The sequence below is a fragment of the Neodothiora populina genome (assembly GCF_041146345.1).
Source record: "Neodothiora populina strain CPC 39397 chromosome Unknown canker_contig_5, whole genome shotgun sequence".
NCBI classification, from domain to species: Eukaryota; Fungi; Ascomycota; class Dothideomycetes; order Dothideales; family Dothioraceae; genus Neodothiora; species Neodothiora populina.
The window spans coordinates 1680392-1702612 of NW_027191405.1; the positions used below are offsets into that span (position 1 = coordinate 1680392).

The 22221-nt window shown below is 52.7% G+C and overlaps 6 protein-coding genes across 6 annotated transcripts; 1 reads left to right on the forward strand and 5 right to left on the reverse strand.

Moving 5' to 3' along the window:
* Nucleotides 1-3776: 3776 nt before the first annotated feature.
* AAFC00_005562 (uncharacterized protein) lies at nucleotides 3777-5331 on the reverse strand (the record flags this gene model as incomplete). Its single annotated transcript, XM_069345362.1, has 3 exons — nucleotides 3777-4288; nucleotides 4644-4815; nucleotides 5269-5331. The coding sequence occupies 3 exons, from the start codon at nucleotides 5329-5331 to the stop codon at nucleotides 3777-3779; spliced, it is 747 nt and encodes a 248-aa protein (XP_069203191.1).
* An 837-nt stretch (nucleotides 5332-6168) lies between these two features.
* Nucleotides 6169-7834, reverse strand: AAFC00_005563 (uncharacterized protein; the record flags this gene model as incomplete). The annotated part of the gene is made up of 2 exons (XM_069345363.1): nucleotides 6169-7662; nucleotides 7727-7834. 2 exons carry the CDS (start codon nucleotides 7832-7834, stop codon nucleotides 6169-6171), a joined length of 1602 nt encoding a protein of 533 aa, XP_069203192.1.
* Nucleotides 7835-8411: 577 nt separating this feature from the next.
* Nucleotides 8412-9467, forward strand: AAFC00_005564 (uncharacterized protein; the record flags this gene model as incomplete). Its single annotated transcript, XM_069345365.1, has 3 exons — nucleotides 8412-8628; nucleotides 8684-9156; nucleotides 9222-9467. 3 exons carry the CDS (start codon nucleotides 8412-8414, stop codon nucleotides 9465-9467), a joined length of 936 nt encoding a protein of 311 aa, XP_069203193.1.
* An 807-nt stretch (nucleotides 9468-10274) lies between these two features.
* Nucleotides 10275-12141, reverse strand: AAFC00_005565 (uncharacterized protein; the record flags this gene model as incomplete). The annotated part of the gene is made up of 3 exons (XM_069345366.1): nucleotides 10275-11768; nucleotides 11823-11930; nucleotides 11989-12141. 3 exons carry the CDS (start codon nucleotides 12139-12141, stop codon nucleotides 10275-10277), a joined length of 1755 nt encoding a protein of 584 aa, XP_069203194.1.
* Nucleotides 12142-12752: 611 nt separating this feature from the next.
* AAFC00_005566 (uncharacterized protein) lies at nucleotides 12753-15220 on the reverse strand (the record flags this gene model as incomplete). The annotated part of the gene is made up of 3 exons (XM_069345367.1): nucleotides 12753-13498; nucleotides 13554-14922; nucleotides 15008-15220. 3 exons carry the CDS (start codon nucleotides 15218-15220, stop codon nucleotides 12753-12755), a joined length of 2328 nt encoding a protein of 775 aa, XP_069203195.1.
* Nucleotides 15221-16243: 1023 nt separating this feature from the next.
* AAFC00_005567 (uncharacterized protein) lies at nucleotides 16244-22096 on the reverse strand (the record flags this gene model as incomplete). Its single annotated transcript, XM_069345368.1, has 1 exon — nucleotides 16244-22096. One exon carries the CDS (start codon nucleotides 22094-22096, stop codon nucleotides 16244-16246), a length of 5853 nt encoding a protein of 1950 aa, XP_069203196.1.
* Between the last annotated feature and the right edge of the window lie 125 nt (nucleotides 22097-22221).

The following is a 22221-nucleotide window of genomic DNA, read 5'->3' on the forward strand; positions in this document are numbered from 1 at the left end:
GCCGTTCACTCGCAAAGCCTGATGATAAGTGCTTATATGCATGCTTTGGTAGCTGACTGTGTGCTTGGTTTGCTGGCTGCTGCCGCCGCCACTGCTCACAATCCTTGTCGTATGCCACGCTGCCATTGGATCTAACATGCATGTACATGCAGATGCTCACGCTATCTACCATACCTTGCCTCTCTCCAAAAATATCTCTTCAGCCCGTCCCACGGCGCTCCTCCTGCTGCAGCTTTTCTGTATCGCGATGTAGCCATCGATGTACCGTATGACTAAAATCGTTCTTCGATCATCATTGCAACAGGGAAAAATACCCCCGCGTTTATGCTTGTTGCGACGAAATTGACATTGATACACGCCTCGTTTTTCTGCTTCCGACAAGCCACGAGGCGTACTTCCTCGCCGTCAGCTCGCACAAGTGCGACCCACGGCATCGGATTACTCCCAGAGCTAGTCCCTATTTCGCCATCGACGCTGTCTTCCCGTCTTTCAGACTAGCCTGTTCCTGCGAACTTGGCTCTGCATCCCCGTTGCGGGGAATACCCGTCACCGTGGTCAATGCTGCTGCCGACCAAATGATTCGACGCAATGTTTCCCCTCTTCCGCTTCGCAACCTTGCAACACGGAGGCTTTTCGTAGATGACAATTGATCGGCCTGATCCACTTTGGTCTTTTCTGTGTCACGCCTTTCTGCTGTGCGAAAGAGACAAGAGGGAGAAGAAAAAAGTCACGCTGCTGTATGAAACCTTCTACCCAACACTAAGGTAGCCTCGAAAGTGGAGAAATTAATGTCATGACGTTCTTGTCAGCCTGTTTTGGTTTGCGACTGCAAGAAATCGTGGGTGGTCTCCGCAGCAGTCTGCCGCGGCTCAATCTTGACACTTTGGATCGCCGGTGCTAAAGCCAGCTGAGGACGGAGTCCAGTACCGGGAGTCTTGCTTGCCTCGTACATGTATCTACCTCGAGACGCTGACATTGATATCTAATGGCCATGACAATGAACAATTGTTGGACCAATGGGACGAAACATCTTGCGGGCTCCCCCTTGCAGGGGGTTGAGGCATAGTAATCTCGCTCGTTATAGCCGCGCGCGCTCATACAAGATTAGATACCGTTGTGGTACAGGGCCAGCTCACCCTTGCGAATGGTGCCAAGCCAGAGTTTTGCTTCCATGTACAGTACCTTACCAAACTTTTGCCTGACGTAGGAAATGTGTATTTCTGGGACCACGACATGCTCCTGTCATGTGTGCTGATCTCGGAGGGAGCGCCACGTTCTGGCTGCACCTGTAAGCGCTACTATCATGCGACCGTGAAAGTATGAGCCAAATGACATTCCAAGCCTTTTTTCTAGACGAGAGTAGATATACTGTACGGAGACCAGGTCATTCACCTGACATCATGTTCAGCTTGCTCTACGAAGCTTCCAGAGCCATTGACTGTCTAGCACGAGTACAATGCAAAGCAAAAAGAACACCACCAATTCCAAGCAAGCATCAAGTCTAGAGCCTTGCTTAGAATCTGCTTATAACCGCTACAGAAAACACGCAAGCAGAGGACAAATGAAGATCACCACTCATGCATTCAACCATCCCAGAAACCACGCAGCAAAGCAAGATAATAACAAAAATAACTCTTCCTCCCTCCGATTCCCTGCCTCTACTTCTCTCTCGTCTTCCCGCACTTCTGTCTCCTCGTGATCGAGCAGGGATTAAGTCTGGTAACTTGTATTGTACCTTACCTTACCTCCATGCAAGCTGGAGGTTTCTTGTCGTCTGCTTCCCTGTCGCTGTTGTCATCCCGCCACCGTTGACGTTGTAATTTTTGAGGTACTGTATGTACGGACTTTCCAGAGCGCAAGGTAAGGTAGGTACACATGACGTGTGAAGAGTGATTTTATTTGTTTCTGTCTGTCCCTTGCTTCGATACCCTAAGCTGATGTTTTGTTGTTGGCACTCTGTATAATTCGCCTGCGATTCGCCTGCGAAGTCATAGCGTTCTTCGCTTTCCATCTACAGTATATTGTCTACTTAGCCGCAACTCTGTGAATGTCCAGATCAATGATTCCGATTACGTTACTGTATCCTACAGAAACAGGACAATACATGCCTAACCGACCCTGACGTTTGTTTCCAAGAAACCCGCTTCATGAAACGCAAATGCGACTCAACGACGACGACTCCAGCTAGCTGTCGTGGTATCTTTTCCTTCCTCGTTACTCCCAACCGTTGGTAGCTATAGCGATACAAAACCCGCCCGCTGTTATTATCGCATTCGTCGCTGTTACTATCACGCGTCCCAGGTCCGGTTTGTTTATCGCAGTCGTTGTTGTTACCTAGGAGAGACGACCGGCGGAAGCGCGGTTCGCTCGTTAGTGGGAGAGTTGGGTGATTAACCGGTAGGTAGGCAGGTAGGTGGAGGTTTGTTGTTTACCTTGATTAAACGTTGTTGAAAACGTGGATGTGATATGCTACTGTAAGGTACGGTTTCTTAGGTTGGCTAACACCCTTCTTTTCTATTTAATTTTTACTACCGATATGTTGTTCTTGTTGCTCGCAAGGTTTACTTGAATAGGATCACTAGGAATGTGCGTGTTCATGTTTCTTGTGCTGTCTCTTTTTCGAAAGTTATCGCGCATGCGCCCTGAGCTTGTTTAGCGGCGCGCAATACTCGCTTCGAGGAGCTCGATACCGTGGGCGTGCACATCTAATTACGCTACTATACTATCTTACTACTTTAACTACTTTTCTTTTTCCTTCCTAGCTCCACTGACTCCTACTGATCTCTCGTCTGCGTGAGTTGTTCTTTGATCTAAGTGAGGTGCCTGGGCTTTTATTCTTGAGGCTTACTTACCCTGCGCCTTTACTGGTCAATGTCCGTTATTTGCACTTTGCTTAGCCTTGGGGTAATGATAAGCTGCGAGTGTAGTCGGTCGGTGTTTCACTCTGCTACAGCTTACTTACTGTTTCCCTTACTGCCTCATAATGCTGCTGCTTATCACCCCAGGCGAAACAGAGAATCAACAGTAAACAACTCACGCAAGTCGACGTTCAAAATTCGCAAGACCGTGACCCCCATGTATGTTCGAGTACGAGCATAAGGAACGGTCCGAGTTTCAAGGTCGGGTCCACAGACAGAAGATTACACGACAACCTGAGCTATTCGCATTGGTGACGAGCGCAAACGCTAAACGGTCATATTTTTTTTACCTTGCTCTTCTCTTCTATTCTCTGCTTTGCTTTGATTTCTGGTATGGCGAGTCTCAACTCGCTTTACTGTGCTCGCTTCTTGCTCGCTTTGCTCGGTCTCGCTTATACTATGCCTCGTGTATTTTTTCTCTCTTGATTTGAATCTATAATAAGGTGGTAAAAGAAGGCACAAAAGGCTCACAGGACCCGCAGCCGTTTTGTGCACGCCCATGGTTTCGAGTTTCTTATTTTGCATGTCCGTCACACACCGTCAGTCACAAGTGCCAACGTCTCTCTTTTCCTTTGTCGTCGTTACTTTGGATCTCCACAAACCGCCATTGACGATCGGTGGATGGACTGTTGACGGTTTATTTCTTCTTCTTTTATGCCTGAATGATGTTGGCAAGCCAAGGCGACGAAGACGGTACGGTTGCGCTGCAGTAGACGTGCGGTACGATTTGCTTTCCTCCTCCCGTGATGCTAATCCATGGTCCATCGTCGTTCCGTTTTTTGTTCTTGTGGTGGTCATGGATTGAGATTGAGGCTGAGTAGTAAGAAGCCGCAACGGAATGATGACAGTTTCATGTAATCATGCTTTCACCAGCGCGTTGGAGATCTTGATCTGGACTTGCGCAGCGTTGGCATCCCACCCCGCCAGAGTCACACTCCTCATGTCCTGAACGATCCAGTCGGCGCCGGCGTCGATGAGCTGTTGCACCTCGTGCGTGGTAGCCAGAGCAACGACCTTGAAACCCGCCGCTTTGCCCGCCCTGACGCCGGCCGGAGCGTCCTCCAGCACGAGGATCTTGTCGTCTGTCGCCTCGTCGTCCGCGTAGACGAAGCCGAGTTTCTTCGCTCCTAAGCGATAGCAGGCAGGGTCGGGTTTTCCACGGGCGACCAGTTCCGCCGTGACGAGATGCTCTGGTTGCGCAAGCGACATGACGTCCAGCCAACCACCGACCAGAGGCCGGGTGCCCGACGTTACAATCGCCCAGGGTGCGCCTACGCCCTCGAGCTTCGCCAGCAGATCGCGCGCCCCGGCTATCTCGACTGCATCCTGCCCGTACTTTTTGGGAATCGCACCTTCTGCGGCGCACACGTCTGGTGATCGATAACAAATGCTCGAATCAGTTCAAAGCGTCCTTTTGCCCGATAAGGGACAGTTGGCGAGCGTTTTGCTTGTCTCAGAGCTGTTGCAAAACGGGGTGAAACAAGTGTGTTGGGCTTCGCAGTGAGGAGGAGTGCAGGCAAAGAAAAGAAATAAGAAAAATGTAATCATGGACAGGTCAGATGAGTACCCACTGGTACGGTAGAGCCTCTCGATTCTCGGCAACCGGCGGGTAAAAGAAATGGCCGGGGTCTCTTTGGAGGATGGGCAAAGTGAAACATTGTGACTCTTTAGTGCAGGCTTGCTTGCAGGATGGGCAGATTGATAGAGAAAGGTAAGACGACGTACATTCCCAATTGGCCCGGCTCGGGTCGAGTATGCCCAGCACGTCAATGGAGCGTCTGCCATGAGACGTTGCCAGGATGACATTGTGATCCACGCCAATGTCCCTGCCTATCTGCTCCCAGAGCTTGACGATAGCAGCGGTGGAGTCGATGATGGTGCCATCCATGTCGAATAACTAAATGGGCGACGGGAAACCAAAGGCCCGTACACGTCAGCTTTTTGTTTTCTGCTATCTTTCATGTGCTTATCAGGCTTGCGGAGATGTGACATTGCGCGATGCATGTGGGATTGATGGATCCATCACGCATGTGACCTTGATTGAATGGTTCATCCCGGTCCCTCGGATGATCCTCAGCAGAGATGCATAGACCTCTGACTAACCATTGCGCAAGTGAGGAAGTGGAATACGACGCTCCTGCTCCTCATGTTTCCCAATCGCCGCCACTACGGCGAGACACGAACAACATCCAGACCCGCGGTAACAAGTCGTAGATCTTTTCTCTCTCTTTTCAATCTTTCCTCATGATCATCATCATCCCTCGCTTGCAGAATGGCAAAGAAGATCAAGATACAAGAAGACGAAGACAAGGGCATGGCAAGCGAGAAGAAGAAACATGTATTCACGTACCAGTGCATTGAAAGTGCATATCTCGGCCGGAGCTGAGAAGTCGTAGCCCCCGAGCTGCGGCATGATTGTGACGAGTATAATTTTCCGAGAAGTAGGATCTAGTCTTTGCAACTTCGTTTGTTAATCGTGACCGAGACGTCTGCTGCGGAGTGAAGGGGAATGCGGATGGTTGCTTGCTCTGGTAGATGTCTAACCCCAGAAGCGATTGGATGACAAGGTCTAAAGTCCGATAAACTCGTCCGATGATCTTGTTCAACAGAGATGAGATGAACCCACAAGAATCCAATGATGTTCTGACTAAGCCAGAAAACAAAAGGATAGATCACGTCTCCCGCAAGCACTGCTACAGTATATGTACTTTCAGCGAGAAAAGCGACGTGGGAGTATGACTATTCTACTGTCCCAGGGAAAAAAAATGGTCGGCGGTCGGAGGTTATGTTTCCTGTTTCGGATGCTCCGCCTTTTCTGATACTTTGCTGTGTCGAGGTAAGGTACAGTACAATACGTGAGGGAGTTGTTTATTGTACGCTTTTAGATATTGCCAGAGGGGCAGGAATGAAATTCCTTCGAATCTTGCGGACAGAAGAAGGTTTCTCGCTGTATATTTTGTGCAGCGGTGGTGGTATCGCTAGATATGTCTATTAGCATTGAGGGTGGTGATACATAATCTACTGTGAAAGTAGAAGTCAAGCCTGTGCTTCTCACTAGGACATTGATAGTTGTTCATATAGTGAAATTACTCATACATGCGCGGCCTGACACTTTTCGAGAGTCCCACACGGCACTTGCTCATGAGGATGGACTGGACAGATGGGTATCTTTGATCATTGTGTGAAAAATGTGTATATAGAAAGATGGGGCTTTTTTCCGTAATCGAACATGTAAAAAGGGCAAGAAACACTACGATTCCATCGCAGTGTCTTCCTGAGCAGCAGCAGCAGCAGCATCATCGCCCCATAGTCCTTCTAGCTTGAACTCCTTGGCCCACTCGGTGACAATCTCCTTTTGATCACCGACAAGACCCTCGTGGATCTTGTCTCGGTTGCCGGCAAGGGCGATATCCTGCACGACTTGGATCGTCGGCGCCTCCATCCATCCCTGGATGCGACCGTCTCTCCAGTCGATGACGACGGTCTGAGCGGCGGCGTGCAGGTTCGGTACGCCTCCCTTGCCGAGTCTGCCTCTCTTTCTCGCGACCTGGACGAGGAAGTCTGTGGTGACGTCGCCGTTGGTAGTCATGAGGGCGGGGACGTTGTAGACGGCCAGCAGACGCTTGATGCCGTCCTGGGTCGCGCTCAGGCGGTTCAGCAGGAGCGAGACAGCAGGGACAGGGTCCGAGATGTCCTTTGGCGGGACGGCGTTCAGCAGAATCAGACGGGCCTGTTCATCGTTCTTTGACATCTTGGCGGTCTCTCCAGATGTAGGGAAGACGATTCCGGGGGAGTCGAGCAGTTTGAGCTTGTTATCGATCTTGACTTCTCTCAGACTCGTGGTCACGCCAGCTTCTGCACCAGTCGGGCAGGCAGCACCCTTTCCGCCGAGTCTCGAGGTCAGGGAGTTGATGACGGAGGACTTGCCGACGTTGGGGTATCCGATGACACCAACGGTGACGGCACGCTTGAGCTGAGAAGAGTGGGCGTAGGTCTTGAGGGCGCGGAAGAGGGTGTCGGCGGTGGCCTTGACGGTCAGCTGCTTGTGGTCGAAGGTGTGTGCGTTGGCGGCAGGGTTGGAAGCACGCAGAGGCAGGGTGGGGAAGGAACGTCGTAGGTGCGTCAGCCAGTTCTTCAGGACGGGGGAGGGGACAAGATCGATCTTGTTCAGAATAAGGATCAGGCGCTTGTCGGGGTTTGCCATGATCTGCCTCTCGACCTCCTTGGAGCGTGTGCCGTCGGGATCGCGAGCGTCGAGGACGTAGAGGATGACGTCCGAGTGGTCGATGACCTTTTTGAAGACCTTGTCGAAGGCGCGGCGGGAAGAGTCTTTGCGTGCAGAGTCGGCATTGTCACCATCGTCCAGATCGGCTTCGTCATCGTCATCGTCGTCGTCGTCCATGTCGTCGGAATCGTCCTCGCTGTTCTCTTCCTGGTACTCGGCGGCACGAGCGCGCGCCGAGGCCAGCAGGGCAGCCATGGGATTTGAGGAATCGTCGTCTTCGTCCATGACATGGTCGCCCTCTTCGACGTCTTCGTCGAGCAGACGGTCGTCTCCCTCGTCGCCGTCCATGTCATTCACGTCGGTGCCCTGGCGTTGAGCCTTTGCCAGATCTCTTCTCCTCTGTGCCTCTTCCACCTTCCTTCTCTTTGACTCTTCAATCTCCTCGAGCATCCTGGCCTTGAAGGGGAAGAGGTTGGGGATGCCAGGATCCTTCTTGACTCGCGATCTCCATTCCGGGTTCTGTGCAGAGGGAGTGTCAGCCATGGGCGGCAGATCAATGTCGGGACGAAAAAGAAAGAATCACCTTCTTTGCCTGCTTCCTCTCCTTGCGTTGCTTTGCGGTCGAGGCCTTTTCGATCTTGTGTCTGAGACGCGTCGAGACACGCTTGGACTTTGGCTTTCCGACCTTCATTGGGATGTGAGAGAATCAACGATCAATGATCAGAGAAACAACAGAAGGAAGAATGGTAGGGCGGAGTCAATGGTGTAGAAGATGCAGATTCATTGTATCACTCTCGCTTTTTTTGGGCACGGACCGTCGAGATTGCCTCACCGCCTTTGGTCTTGGCAGCAAGACCCCCGTTGCTTCTGTGAGGAGCCCCAGTACCTCCGTACCCTGGAGAAGTAAGGCAGGTACCTACCTAGGTACTCCGTACACTCTGTCGCGGAGGTTGAGACGGACCGACCAGATAAGCTGCTGGTCCAAGCGCGGCATTGCATCCAGGTTGTCACTGGGAGCTCTACAGTGCAGTACAGTGAGGTAAGGTAGATACAGATACACCCATCAACAACCAGGACCATCTGGCGACCGCCGCCTCTCACACTCCCGCATACACTCCCATTCCGATAAAACCCCTGAGTCAACAAGCAGGCACCCTTGCAATCCCCCAAGTCATTGAGTCCACTCGCGCAATCACAACCCAGCCCCGCCGCGAATCCGCCTGCCTGCCTGCCTGCCTGCCTGCCTGCCTGCCTGAACGGCCACCGCCATGTCCCTGTTCTGGTCCACCCCGGTGGACATTGACATTGTCCTGGAAGATGCAGACGAGCGAGCCAGTGTCGATGTCAAGATGGACAAGGGCCGACGCGAGAAGGCGCCCCTGTATCTGGACGGCGAGAGTGTCAAGGGAGCTGTTACTGTCAGACCCAAGGACGGCAAGCGGTTAGAACACACGGGCATCAAGGTCCAGTTCATCGGCACCATTGGTACTTGTCTCTCTCCTCGTACGACACGGCCATGTCGGATTAACACACACTACAGAAATGTTCTTCGACCGCGGCACCCACCACGAGTTCCTCTCGCTGCAGACCGAACTGGCCGCTCCCGGCGACCTGCAACATCCACAGACCTTCCCCTTCGTCTTCAAGAACGTCGAGAAGGCTTACGAATCATACTCGGGCATCAACGTGCGCCTACGCTACTTTGTGCGCGTCACCGTCTCGCGTCGCATGCAGGACGTCGTGCGCGAAAAGGACATCTGGGTCTACTCATACCGCATGCCGCCCGAAACCAACAGCGTCATCAAGATGGACGTCGGCATCGAGGACTGCCTGCACATAGAGTTCGAGTACAGCAAGAGCAAATACCACCTCAAGGACGTCATCGTCGGCAGGATTTATTTCTTGCTTGTGCGTCTCAAGATCAAGCACATGGAGCTGAGCATCATCCGGCGGGAGACGACCGGCGTGCCGCCAAACCAATACAACGAGAGCGAGACGCTTGTGCGCTTCGAGGTGATTCCTTTCTCTCCGCCCCCACCAGACAACAAAGTAATCAACTAATGCCAAAAAAAAAACAGATCATGGACGGCTCCCCCTCCCGAGGCGAAACCATCCCCATCCGACTCTTCCTCGGCGGCTTCGACCTGACCCCGACCTTCCGCGAAGTGAACAAGAAATTCTCCACCAGATACTACCTGTCCCTCGTGCTCATCGACGAAGACGCCCGGAGGTATTTCAAGCAGAGCGAGATTGTGCTGTTCCGCCAGGCCCCTGAGGGCGTCGAGGCCGCGCAGAGACAGGCCAAGGAGATCCAGATGTCGTAGTGTCTTTTTTATTTTCTTGGTTTCCCCATAAACAAGACAATGTTTCTTTTCCGCATAATGATTCTTGTTTTCGAACTTATTTATGTCTTCTTCACCCCCACGCGCGATTTGAGGAAAGGGTCAGAGTCGGCGGCGGTGAGCCCAAGGCGAGGCGGACGTGTGGACTAAGGGATAGGCGAGAGAGTGGCAAAGGAGCAAAGAGAAGGGTACGCAGCATTCCGTTCCGCACCAGAGTTCTTCTCCTTCATCATCATCATCATCATCATCATCATCATCATCATCACATGGCTGGCCCGGTCAAAAGCGCACATTCCAGGAAGCGTCGGCGTCTTTTTCTTATATTATTCTTTTCTTTTGCAAATCCGCTTTTGCTTGTCAGGTGTAGTTGCAACTTGAGGCAGATCAGTAGAGCGGCTGGGAGGCCGGGGTTGAGTGAGCAGTATAAAGATCTTCCTCTTCGAAAGAGGAAGGAAGCATGGAGAGATGAGAAGAGGGGCAATTTCCAAAAACGATAGAGAGAGACAAAAAGGACGGACAAACGGTGTTCAGACTTCAAAATGTAGATAACCTTATTTCACCACCCCTTTTCAACAACCAAGATACGGAATGCTGTCAGAAACAACGGGTCTCTCACACCTTTTCTCTGGAGATGCTGCACGAATGAACAAGAATAATGCATATTCAATTTTATAGATGATCCGTTGCGTCGTTGTTCTAATGGGCTCTTCTATGACCCTCTCTCTTTCTGTCTCCTTTCCCCTTCTTAATGTCTGAAACTATGCTTTTGTCCTCACGTCTTGCACATCCTCATGACTCATTGCTGGGGTACTCGACGACCTGGCTACCGAGGAAATCCTCCTTGATGGCCCTCATACTAACAAAACGACTGAGCAGATTAGCGCTGCCTGCCTTGTCGTTTGTGCCACTGGCCCTGGCGCCTCCGAACGGTTGCTGGCCCACCACGGCGCCCGTCGACTTGACATTAATATAAAAGTTGCCGGCGCAGTTGCGGAGAGCCTCCTCGGCGAATCGCACGGTGGCACGGTCCTGTGCGAACACGGCGCCCGTGAGTGCGTACGTCGACGTCGCGTCGATGGTCTTGCAGATATGCGCGAAGCTGTCGGGGCTGGCGTCGTCGTAGACGTAGACGCAGAGTATGGGGCCGAACAGCTCGGTGCTGAGAAGAGCGTGGTTGGGGTTTTTGGTCATGTAGATGGTGGGGTGGATGTAGTAGCCTTTGCTGCTGTCGTGCTTGCCCCCTGCGACGAGTTCGAGCTCCGAGTCGTTCTTGGCTTCGTCGATGACTTTGCTGAGCTTGTCGAAGCTGCCTTGGTGGATCACGGGGCCGATGAAGTTGGTGAAGTCTTCCGGTCCGCCGATCTTGAGTTTCTCGGTCTCGCTCTTGAGTCCGGACTTGACTTCGTCCCAGAGGGAGGCCGGCACGTAGGCGCGAGAGGTGGCCGAGCACTTTTGTCCCTGGTACTCAAAGGCGCCGCGCACGGTGTTGACGACGGCGTTCCTGACGTCTGCGGTCGGGTGCAGAAGGTGGAAGTTCTTGCCGCCGGTCTCGCCTACGATGCGAGGATAGCCGACGTAACGTCCCTTTGCAACTCCAGAGGCAATCTGGCCGTAGAGGCTGCGGAACACGCCCGTGGAGCCGGTGAAGTGGAGTGCTGCAAGCTCGCGGTGTCCGAGGACAACCTTGGTCACTTCCTCAGCATCGCCAGGCACGAACTGAATAACATTTGGCGGAAGGCCTGCTTCCAATAGAATCTGATAGAGGAGGTAGTTGGAGGCCATGGCAGCCGGGGAAGGCTTCCACACGACAACGTTGCCCATGAGTGCCGGCGCGCACGGGAGGTTGCCTGCAATGGCAGTGAAGTTGAAAGGAGTGATGGCATAGACGAATCCCTCAAGAGGCCTGTACTCGACTCGGTTCCATACTCCGGGCGAGTTGTGAACAGGCTGGTGAGCATATGTGTCTTGTGCGTACTGAACGTTGAAGCGCAGGAAGTCGCAGAGCTCGGCGGCAGCGTCGATCTCGGCCTGATAGGCATTCTTGCCTTGTCCTGCCATGGTCGCTGCCATGATGTCGTAGCGGTACTTGGTGCTGATCAGGTCTGCGGCTTTGAGGAAGACAGCGGCGCGATCGGCAAAGGGCAGGTTCTCCCACTCCGCCTTGGCTGCCAGAGCGGATTCAATTGCGGTTGAGACGTCGGCAGCAGTCGCGTGTGAGTATGAGGCAACATGAGTTTGATGAGCTGACGGGTCTGGCTGCGTGTGCTTGATTTGAGACGTGAGCTGTCAATAGAGGTTAGTATCCATCAAGGATGAAACTGTAATAAGACAACTCACAGCCTTGCCGCCAACAAAGGCTGGCACGTCCATAGGCGCCTTCTGCTTAAACGACTTCAAAGCATCGAGCAGCTTTTGGCGCTCAGGTGAGCCCTTGGTGTAGCTAGGCTGTCGTCTTGGTCAGCTATACACTCCATCGCCAGCTATTGTCAGAGTAGATATATACATTGGGCTCGTTGTTCACGGTAGGAACTCTGAAATTAGCCAGAGTAGCCAATCCGCATCTCTTCGACTGCTTAAGGCCATTGCGAGCAAAAGCTCTCCTGGGCACTCTCAAGCACGTGTTGAGCATCGGGCCCGAAGTTGTCGACGAAGCCATCCTGATGTGTTGGAGCTTGGTGATGTGACAAGTAAAAGACAAAACACAGAGGAAATGAGGGGAAGAAGCAACAATCACAAAACACGGGTTGCTTCTTATTATTTATGACTTCCTGTACAGTACTACGAGGCGGTATCGGAGAAGGTCTTGTGTCTTTTTGGTGAGTTCTGAGATGGCTTTTTCGGCTCTATTGATGACCTACTACCGCTTACCTTCGGCTTAGCCTCCGCAGAGTCCGTGTTTATTGTACAGAAGGTAGAGGTGGGGTTTGAACCGTGCTTTTCTTATCGTCGCCGCGATGAGATCGGCAAAACCTCGAATAGATATTCACATCAATCAACGATACCCGCTGCTCTTTTCTTGTGATACACGAAGAAACCTTGTGTATGAACATACCTCTCTGCTCAGTCTTTTTTTCTCTTCGCTGAGCAATCTCTCAGTCCCTGCAGGTTTTGCCCATGTTAGTCGGGTCAGAAAGGGTCTGAGTTGTCGTAGAAGGACAGCGTTTGCGAATGCTATATCAAGTACAAATATCGACACATGAGATGAGTTGGATTCCACTGTAGCAGCCATTGATACAGTACAGCGAATGCTCGTTCCCAACCGTGACATTAATGGCCTTCTTCTTTGAGACCGTCCAGGTAGGCGACGAGGCGCTTTTTGATGATGACCCCCACCAATCTACCAGTTCCTTCCTCCAACACCATCAGGTGCCGCAACCCTAGTTTTCCAAACATCTCAGCCGCGTACTCCATTGGCGCTTTGGCGCAGACAGTGAGAGGAGTCCGGTCGACGAACTTGGTCAGATCGAACTCTCCTTCCTCTGGATCTCCCAGCAATCGCACTTCCACGTCGCTGGGATAGAGACTGCCTAATTCTTTCAGCCCAAACTCCAATTCTCCTTCGGCCAGGTAGCCTTGCAGCATGCCGCCATTCTGTACCAGGACCAGACCGGCATCCATCAGTCCACGACGCTGTAGTTGCGAAAGCTTCTCCTCGAGTACTTTCCGTGGCACTTTATTGCTCAACGGAACCTGGACCGTGATCTCCTCCATTGTCCGTCTGGGCGGGATAAGCTCCTCCACCAGAGCGTTCTCCTTTTGTACCAAGGCCATGCTGTGGTCAAGATCCAAAAAGGGATGACCCAGCACGTTCTGCGCCAAGTCGTAAACTCCCTCTTTGCCCAAGCTGTCGGCAACCCACTTTGCAACCATGATTGCAATCATGTGAGGAACAACGTATTCTAGTTCTCCAGTAAGTTCAAACATGATGACGCAGAGTGAGATGGTCATCCGGGATACTCCTGCGAGAAAAGCTGCAGCGCCGACCATGGCGAAAATGCCAGGCGAGATGGTGCCTATACCTAGGATCAGTCACTTCTCTTATCATTGCAACAGGTTTTGTCAGCGTACCGATGGACTGCCCCACTAATCGACCAAAAAGTGCCCCAGCGTCCAGAGCAGGGATAATGACACCCGAGGGCACTTTGATTCCGAAGGTAACGATAGTCAGGACGAGTTTGGCTAGAGTGCCATATGCAAGCCAGCCGATATAATCCCATCCGCCATCTGTGTTGGCTTCATGCTCACAAACCCAAGACTTGGACGACTCTTCGCCACGACAATCCACGAGTAGGTTTTTAATGATAATGTCTCCGGGCTCTCGGATTATGGGATTTGGATACTGGATAAGTGCAGTGGCAGCCACAACAAGGAAGACCTCGAAGACTGGATGATTCTTGATGATCGAATACTTACGGAACCAGCGAGACCAGTAGAAGTTCAGCTTGCAGAATGCACCACCAAAGAGACCTCCGGCTATTCCGAGTAGCACAAAGACCAGATAGTGTATCGGGCTATAAATTGTTCCATAATTCGTTTCGAAAAGGACTAGCTTGCCTGTGCCAGTTGGATTGAGCGCCTTCAGGACCATGGCAGCGAATAACGAGCATAAAAATGCGCGCCACAGCACCTTTCTGGGAAAGTATGTGCTGATCTCTTCATATGCGAACAGAACTCCTCCGATGGGCGCTCCAAAGGCGACACTCAGGCCAGAGGCGCAACCAGCCGCCAGCATCTCCCGCATCTTGCGGCCGTTGTCTCGGTACTTTGGGAACCATCGAGCAACCAGATATGCGCAGCAGGTGCTGATATGCACGAATGGACCCTCTTTGCCGAGTGTCATCCCTGTTGCAACCGCGAAGATTGCTCCGAATCCCTTGATAACAAGAACCTTGAGATCCAAGAAATTGGGAATGACGAAGCCTGACAGGATTGTCTTGATTTCTGGGATCCCTGATCCCGCAGCCATGTACATGCTTTTGCCGCTTGCTACAGGCTGCGCTGCGTCGCTACCTTGCATTTTGTCTTCAAGTCCCGGAGAAGCAGCAGGCAGAGATCGTCTCGTCAGCATGGTCGCGCTAGAACTGATGATACCAAAAGCCAAGGCAAACGCAACGTATATTGCAAACGAAGAGGCATAATTACTAGACCAGTCTTTGAAATCCTCACAATCACTCCCAACCTCAGCCTTTGCGCTTAAGAGGGGTATTTTACCCTCACAGCATCCCTCGCGGGTCAAGAATGGGTTTCGTACGCAATAGCCACTTTTCCAATCACTGACGGTGGCTTCGGCGACATCGACGACGAAGGCCACACAAGCAGTCAATGTGCCAATAATGGCTGCCGCGATCCAGCCAGATGCGGAATCAAACAGAGACAGGAGCATGTTGCGGATTCCTCTTCGCGCATGAATGTAGCGGTATCGATACGAGTCCTTGACCTAATGTCGTACCTCTTAGCAATGCCCTCTTGCCATCCCCACCACCATCATTATGTAGAATATCAAGCAGCAAGCGCATACATACCAAATCATGCAACCAATCAATAGTAGTATAGTCATTATATTGCAACCGCTCTCCAACAGTGCTTTCGCCCATGGCTTGCTCGTCGACCGTCACATGGCTCTTGACCATCGAGCTGGCCTCCTCGTCTTGCTGCACCAGTCTGCTCAGTCGGCGGTCTTGTTGACGCGCAGGCAGTAGAGGCGAGCTCTCGTCGACGCTGTCGTCGCCTGCCATGGTTTTGTTTTTCTTCGTTGCTCGCAAGAGCAAACTACTAGTCGCAAAGGTAACAGTCCCGTCACGAGAAGGCAAACAAACACACGTGAAGAAGAGCGTCGCAGGCACAACAGCAGCAGAAGATAGGACAGAAAAAGTAGCTAGCTAGCTAGCCAATCAACCAGATAAATACCCATCTACCCAAACGCAGTAAACCCACCCGTCCACAGGACCTACCAACCTGCCCCCAGTCCCGAGGAAAAAGCATGTACAACCCAACCCACCAATCCATGTCCCTCTCCAGAAATATAATCGATAAGGCGAACGACTGCATCATGGCTATGAGGTATGATGTATGATGCACGATAGGACGCACGTCTTATCTCTGCGAGCAGCGCGAGGAAAAAAACGCCACAGATAAGGAGCTTAACTTGAGGATGCACATGGATGGATGGATGGTGGTACTTGGGGGCAGGTACTGGAAGGTTAAGAAAGGTTATTTTGTGGGGAATGTTGACGCTGCTTTGATACGGTACTGAGATAACATCGGGATACTTGTATCGTGGGGTTGAAGGGGTTAAGGTAGGGATGGTTGGGTGAAGGTATGGAGCAATGATTTGATGCGTACTGTAGACGCTTGTCTGTGTGCGGATTGTATATATGCTGTACTTACTTTGCTTCGCCATGAGCAGTGTGTTTGATGGGCTGAAAGTACTCAGGACCATGGATGATTTGTTGACGACTTATGGGGACATCCTCGAAACTATTGTACTGCGGAATAGCAAAGGTCCTTACGATTCAGGAAGAGGGCCTTTACTGTGGTCGTGTGTCGACGACTTGTGTAGGTGAAAAGGGTGGAACAGAAAAGCGGGAAATAACATCGATGAGGATATCACCTCTCTCTCTCTCTCTCTCTCTCACAGGTTCATACATTCGTTTCCATCATGTCGTCAAAGGTATCTATATAGCGTTCCATATCATTTCAATCCAGCCCATTCCAATTCGAATCACCATCGTCGTCGTCCATCATCTGTAGTCATCATTCTAAAGTCCCGTGATTTTCTTGAGCCAACCCTTGCCCGAACCGCCCAGTCCAGCGACTCTCCCACCATCAGCAGACGTCTTGTTCATGTCCCCAAAGCCAAGGCTGTTGTACGCCTTACTGCTGCGTTTGCTCCTGTCGCCTGCAGAGCCGTCGTCCCGATTCCCAGCAGCAGCAGCAGCAGCAACACCTTCCTCTCGCATCAATTTGCGCTCTTCGCGTCTGCGTCTCCGTCGCTCGTCGGACGAATTGACCTCGCCGTTGCGTTCGCGCTCTCGGCGGTGTTTGCGACGTAGCTCGCGTGCTGTCGTCTCATTTACTTCTTCTTCGTCTAGTGCCGCAGTGGCAAAGTGTACGGGTGCGTCTATGATTGTGCCTTCTACAGGTGGTGGTGGCGGTGGGTCTTCGTTGACCGAGTGCACCCAGTTGCTCGTCTTGTCTGGCGCGGCGCAGGGGGGAGCGGTGGCGGCATGATCTCCATATGCGCCATGTGCGCCGTTGCGAGGGTCAAAGTAGTCGTCTACCGGTGGGGGATATTCGGATCTGTGGCGTGACGGTCTGGTGCGGTCTTTGTCGTGTCGGAGACGGCGCTCTTCTCTTCGCACGCGGCGGTCTTCTTCCTCGAGCCTTGCCCGCTCCTTTTCTTTCTCGCGCCGTCTTTGCCGCTTTTCTGCTTCGAGTGTCTCTTGGTCCTCGGCTTGTTGACGGCGAGCTGCACGTTTCGCTCGCTTCTCCTCCAGCCGTCGGACTTCTGCGTCTTCTTCCTCCTGGATCCGACGCGCCTTGCGTTCCTCATCCTGTGCATGTTCCTTTTCGCGTCGTCTCGCGTCACGCTGGTCGAGCTCTGCAGCCTCGGCTGCGTTGCGCTCTGCACGTCGTGCTCTGCGTGCTGCCCGTTGCGCCTGGGTCTCCTCATCATCGTTGGCATTCGGGATCATACCATCGATATCCATGGTCTTCGAGCGATGTACTCTTCTACCTTCTCTACGCAGACGGCGAACGTCCTCGTCGTCTTCAACACGACGCTTACGACGCGGCGTCCCATCATCGCTCTCTTCGGCTCTTGTTCTCGAATGATTGTTTGGCTTGAGTGAACCGAGCAGCCCACCGAAGATACCACTTGCTCTCTTGGACGTAGATGCGGAGCGCTTCGTCGACGGTCTAGATCTGCGCTCTACAAAGGCTAAGTCTTCAGGCCCAGTGACAATTTCGGGTCCATCAGATGTTACGTGAGCGTCGACCAGAACAGGATCTTCGCCCAACCCGCCAGACATGACAATCGAATCACGCTTCGAGCTTCTCTGAGTTGACTTACGTCTGTTTTGACTGCTTGAGCGACCAGCAGAGCCCTCGGGTCGATCCACCATAATCATGTCGTCGTCGATGGCATATGGATCCGGAGGTCCACGGGACTTTCGCCGGTCACGCGTTGATTCTCGGCGATCGAGACCCCCGGTGCCACGCATACCCATGAGTTCTGCCGCTTTGGAGGAGATCTTGGTTGTGTCAATGTCATCCTGTAGATGAGCTGGGTGCTTGTCGACATCCATTGAATGATGTCTATGACTCTCTCTTCGCGCAGGCGTCGAGTTGCGCGTCGATTTTGACCTTGATGGGGTTGATGTAGGAATGCCGAATGTCTGCGAGAAGCTCGCGCCCCGAGCGGCGCTCGGCCGACTTCTGCTCTCCCTTCTCGCTCGATCTGATCCGGACGATCTGTCAGCCTTATCGAGGTGGTCGCGGTCGGAAGCCTTCCTTTCAGATCTGGATCTGCTCAGGCCTGGCGCAGACGATTTCGTCTTCGAAGGGGAAGTGTCGTCTCGGGAATTTCGCTCCTTTCTACAATCTTCCCTAGCGCTAGGCTTGCCTGCAGAATCCCAGAATCCCCACGAAGAGCCAGTCTGGTCACGCACCACCTTCGGACGTTCCTTTTTGGAGGCTCTGAGTTCTGGAGAAGGAGTCATGCTCTTCACAGGCTTCTCCTCTACTTTAGCCGGCTTCTCTCCAGAATCTTTCCTTTTACTAGCAGGCGTAGGTTGGTCCCCTTTCGGCGTTTTGCTCTCCTTCTTGCTCTTCGAGGCCGACTTGAAGGACTTCTTCTCCTTCTCCGGCTTCGTCTCTGTCTTTTCCTCAGGCGCCTGATAGATCTCAGGGACAACAATTGCGGGCGCAGTAACCCCTGGACCAACAAGTTCATCTTCTGGGAAACCACCAGGGATAGGACTTGGTGCGGCAAATGGTGCAACAAGCTCGACAGCAGGTTCAGGCTCAGGCTCCGCAGGTGGTGGGGGCGAAGGAGACTTCTCCTTCTTCGACTTCTTGCCTTTATCCTTCGAGCTTTTCTTGACAGGCTGCGGCTCCTCAAGCGGAACCTCGATGACTTCAGGTGTCGGATCGGCTGGAGCCGGGGCAGGCTCAGGACTGATAGCAGATGCATCAAGATCTTTTGCGGATGTTTCCTCATCCTCTTTTGGCGATTGTCTGCCACCTTGAAGTGCTTTAATCCTGTCTGCAACGATGGAGCTTTTCGTACTGCTCTTGAGTTTTGATTTTCCAGACTTCTTGTCGTCCTCATTCTGCTTCTCAGCTTTGGACTCGGAACCCTTACTTGACTTTGCTCCCCAGAAGCCCCACCCTGCAGCAGACTCAAGCTTCAGAGGCTCTTCAACAGCAGGAGGGGATGTATCGATGAGATCTCTGAGGTCGTCCTCGGCCAAGGCAGCAGCGAATGCTTCCTCATCAGCCTTCCGTTGGGCCTCTTCTGCTTCTTCCTTCTCCTTACGCTCGAGTTCCTGACGTTCAAAGTCCTGCTCTTCTTTCTCTTTCTGTTCCTTTTCCTTCTGTTCCTTCTCTTTGCGCTCTTTCTCCTTACGCTCTTTCTCCCTCTCCTTCTCTTTCTCTTTCTCTTTCTCTTTCTCCTTCTCTTTAGACGAAGATTTCGAGCTAGATCCCCAAATGCCCCACCCAGAGCTTGACTTTTCCTTTTCCTTTTCTTTCTCCTTGTCTTTCTTGGATTTCTTGGTCTCCTCTCTCTCGAGTGGTGGAGATGTCAAAACGACCTCGGGAGGAGGCTCCACGACTTCTGGAGCTTCCTCGATCACTTCAGGCTCTGCAGCAACGTCCATGATGTCTTGCGCAGGCGGTTCAGCCACGAAAGGCGCCGGCTCTGGCTCAGGAGATTTGCTCTTCTTGCCCTTTTTCTTGCTTTTCTTGGTCGAGAATCCCCAGATGTCATCTTCCGCAGCCTTGGGAGGTTCGCTGAGGTCGACGAGGGGTTCTTCTGGTGGCGGAGCCTTCGACTCATCTGCCAGACCAGAAGATGCCATGTCAACGTCCAGAGATGTCCCTTTCGAATCCTTGGCTTTCTTCCCGATCGTCCACTCTGACTCAGGCTGCTGAACCTCAATATCAGGACTGGCTTCTGTGACTTCGACCGCAATATCGGCGTTCTTGTTCTTTTTCGCTTTAGATTTCTTGCCGAAAGACCAGTCATCGTCGTCGTTATCCGCTCCCCATGCTTTTGGCTCGTCGATTGACTCTGGGACCATGACTGGCTCCTCAGCGGGTTCGATGCTTTTCATCTTCGATTGACCCCAGCCGAAGCTCCAACTGCTATCATTCGCAGGCTCGGTCTTGGCCGGAGGTTCGTCAACCCCACTAGACTTCTTTCCCTTCTTCTTTTTGGTGGTTCCCCATCCGCCAGAGAACCAATCGTCCTGGTCGTTAGCGGGTTCGGTAGTGACGAGCGCAGTATCCTCCGTTACCGTGATAGGGTCTTCGATCAAAGGTGCTTCGTCGACCGGATCAGGAACCTCGGGTGCTGATGGGGGTGGTGGTGTTGGCTCAGGGTTTGCTAGTGCTTTCGCTTTGGCAGCTTTGAGAGCTTTCTTTCTCTCTTTTGGGGTCATCCAGCTGAAGTCCTCCTCTTTGGGCTCTTCAACCACAACAGGGGCGGACTCTTCGGCTACTACCACAACTTCCTCAACGACCGGTGCTTCCTCAACAGGTGCAGGCTCTTCAGGGGGTGGAGGTGGCGGGTCGGGGTTCGCCAATTTCGCCTTTGCGGCGGCTTTGAGAGCCTTCTTTCTTTCCTTAGGGGTCATCCAGCAGAAGTCTTCTTCTTTGGGTTCTTCAACCACAGGAGCTGGCTCCTCCGCAGGCGCAGGCGGTTCCTCCACTATCGGCTCTTCCTCTACAGAAGCAGGCTCCTCAGGAGGTGGAGGTGGTGGGTCAGGGTTTGCCAATTTCGCCTTTGCGGCGGCTTTGAGAGCCTTCTTCCTTTCCTTGGGACTCATCCAGCTGAAGTCATCTTCGACAACAGCTGGCTCTTCCACAACTACAACCTGGGGTTCGGGTTCGGGTTCGGGTTCGGGTTCGGGTTCAGGTTCAGGTTCAGGCTCAGGCTCGGGCTCAGGCATGCTAGCCTCGAGCAGTGCTTGCTTGGCTGCCGCTTTCTGTGCCTTCTTGCGCTCCTTGGAGGACATGCCAGCATACGGATCTACGGCCTCTGGCTCTTCCTCTACCACTGGAGAGGCTGGCTGCTCGGCAGGTTCTGCAACTTCTGGTTCCGCTTCTTCCTGTGGCGTTTCATCAGTGGCGCCGGCGTCAAAACCAAAGTCAAACGCAGTGCCCTTCTTTTTCTTGGATTTCTTGGTTGCTCCAAAACTCCAAGCATTGTCATCCACAGCAGCACTTGAATCACCTGCGGCGGTAAAGCTCCAGGTATTGTTTCCTGAACCCCATCCACTTCCCCAAGCAGACTCGCTGGGTTTGCTCTCGGCACTGTCGCCGAAGTTGAGATCTAGTTTCGGGGCCTGGCTTTCGCCGAGGTCCACGTCGTCCAAGTCGGTCGGAGGTGGTGGTGGTTCTGGATCGGTCAATTTACCTTTCTTCTTTTTCTTCTTCGCGGTTGAGAAGCCTGCCCACGGATCATCTTCTACCTCTGGGGCTGCAGCAGGTGCGGCGCTCTGATCGGCTTGATCAACCTCTCCGGTGTTGTCGTCGTTCTCATCCAAAGCATCCCAGCTAAATGCATTTTTCTTCTTCTTGCCTTTTTTGCCGGTCATTGCCCATTCGTCATCGTTGTTGCCGTCATTGTCGTTATTTTCGTCGTTATGCTCGTCGTTGTTATTGCCATCATCACCACCGCCGCCGCCGTCGCCTCCTCCACCCTCGCCCCCGCCTTCGTTTGGGTCATCACCGCCCGCGCTGTCGCCGCCGTTACCATCTGCGTTATCACCGCCTTCTCCATCTTTTGCACCGTCTTCAGCCTTTTTATCGCCATCGTTGTCGCCTCCCCAACTGAAAGTGTTCTTGGCAGCCTGTGTCTTCTTCTTTTTTCCTTTGTGCTCTCGGATATAATCGCAATTAGTGAAGTCGACTTTTGGCTGAGTTCGGCGGTCGATTACGGACAGCCGACTATCGTCATCTGCGTGGGAACTAGAACGGGACTCTGTGGAACTGATTGGGCCATCTGTGTGTGGGGCAGCTTGCGCATTTGTAGTAGTGTGATCTTGTAAATGGCCTATATCGGATGTCGTGCTGTTGTCGTACACATGTCCCGGCGACGAGAGAAGAGAGGGTAAGCGAAGCACACGCTCATAAGCTTGCGCATACGCAAACAGACAAGTTTGCACTCGTTGCAGCGCGTCTAAAAACACCTGTCGGTCGATGCCACGTTGGTCTCTCCAATCTAGCGTTGCTGTGTGGATGCCCGATCTCACGTCGAAGAAGGCGGCAGCCCTGCTGCATGGAAGCGCGACTTGGTCCAATCCTGTCCGCCAGGGCGACGACACTTCATATTCCCGCCACGCACATCTTAGTGGATCTGCAGGATACTGCGCGATGGAGACCATAGAGAGTCTTGGATTGCGTCGGTCTTCTTACTACGAGTCGAGTTTTCTAGAAAGTATGGCATAGACAAGAAAAAAGTGGACGCGTCGTGGAAATAGGTAGACTCGCGCGCACAGGTCTGTCTCGA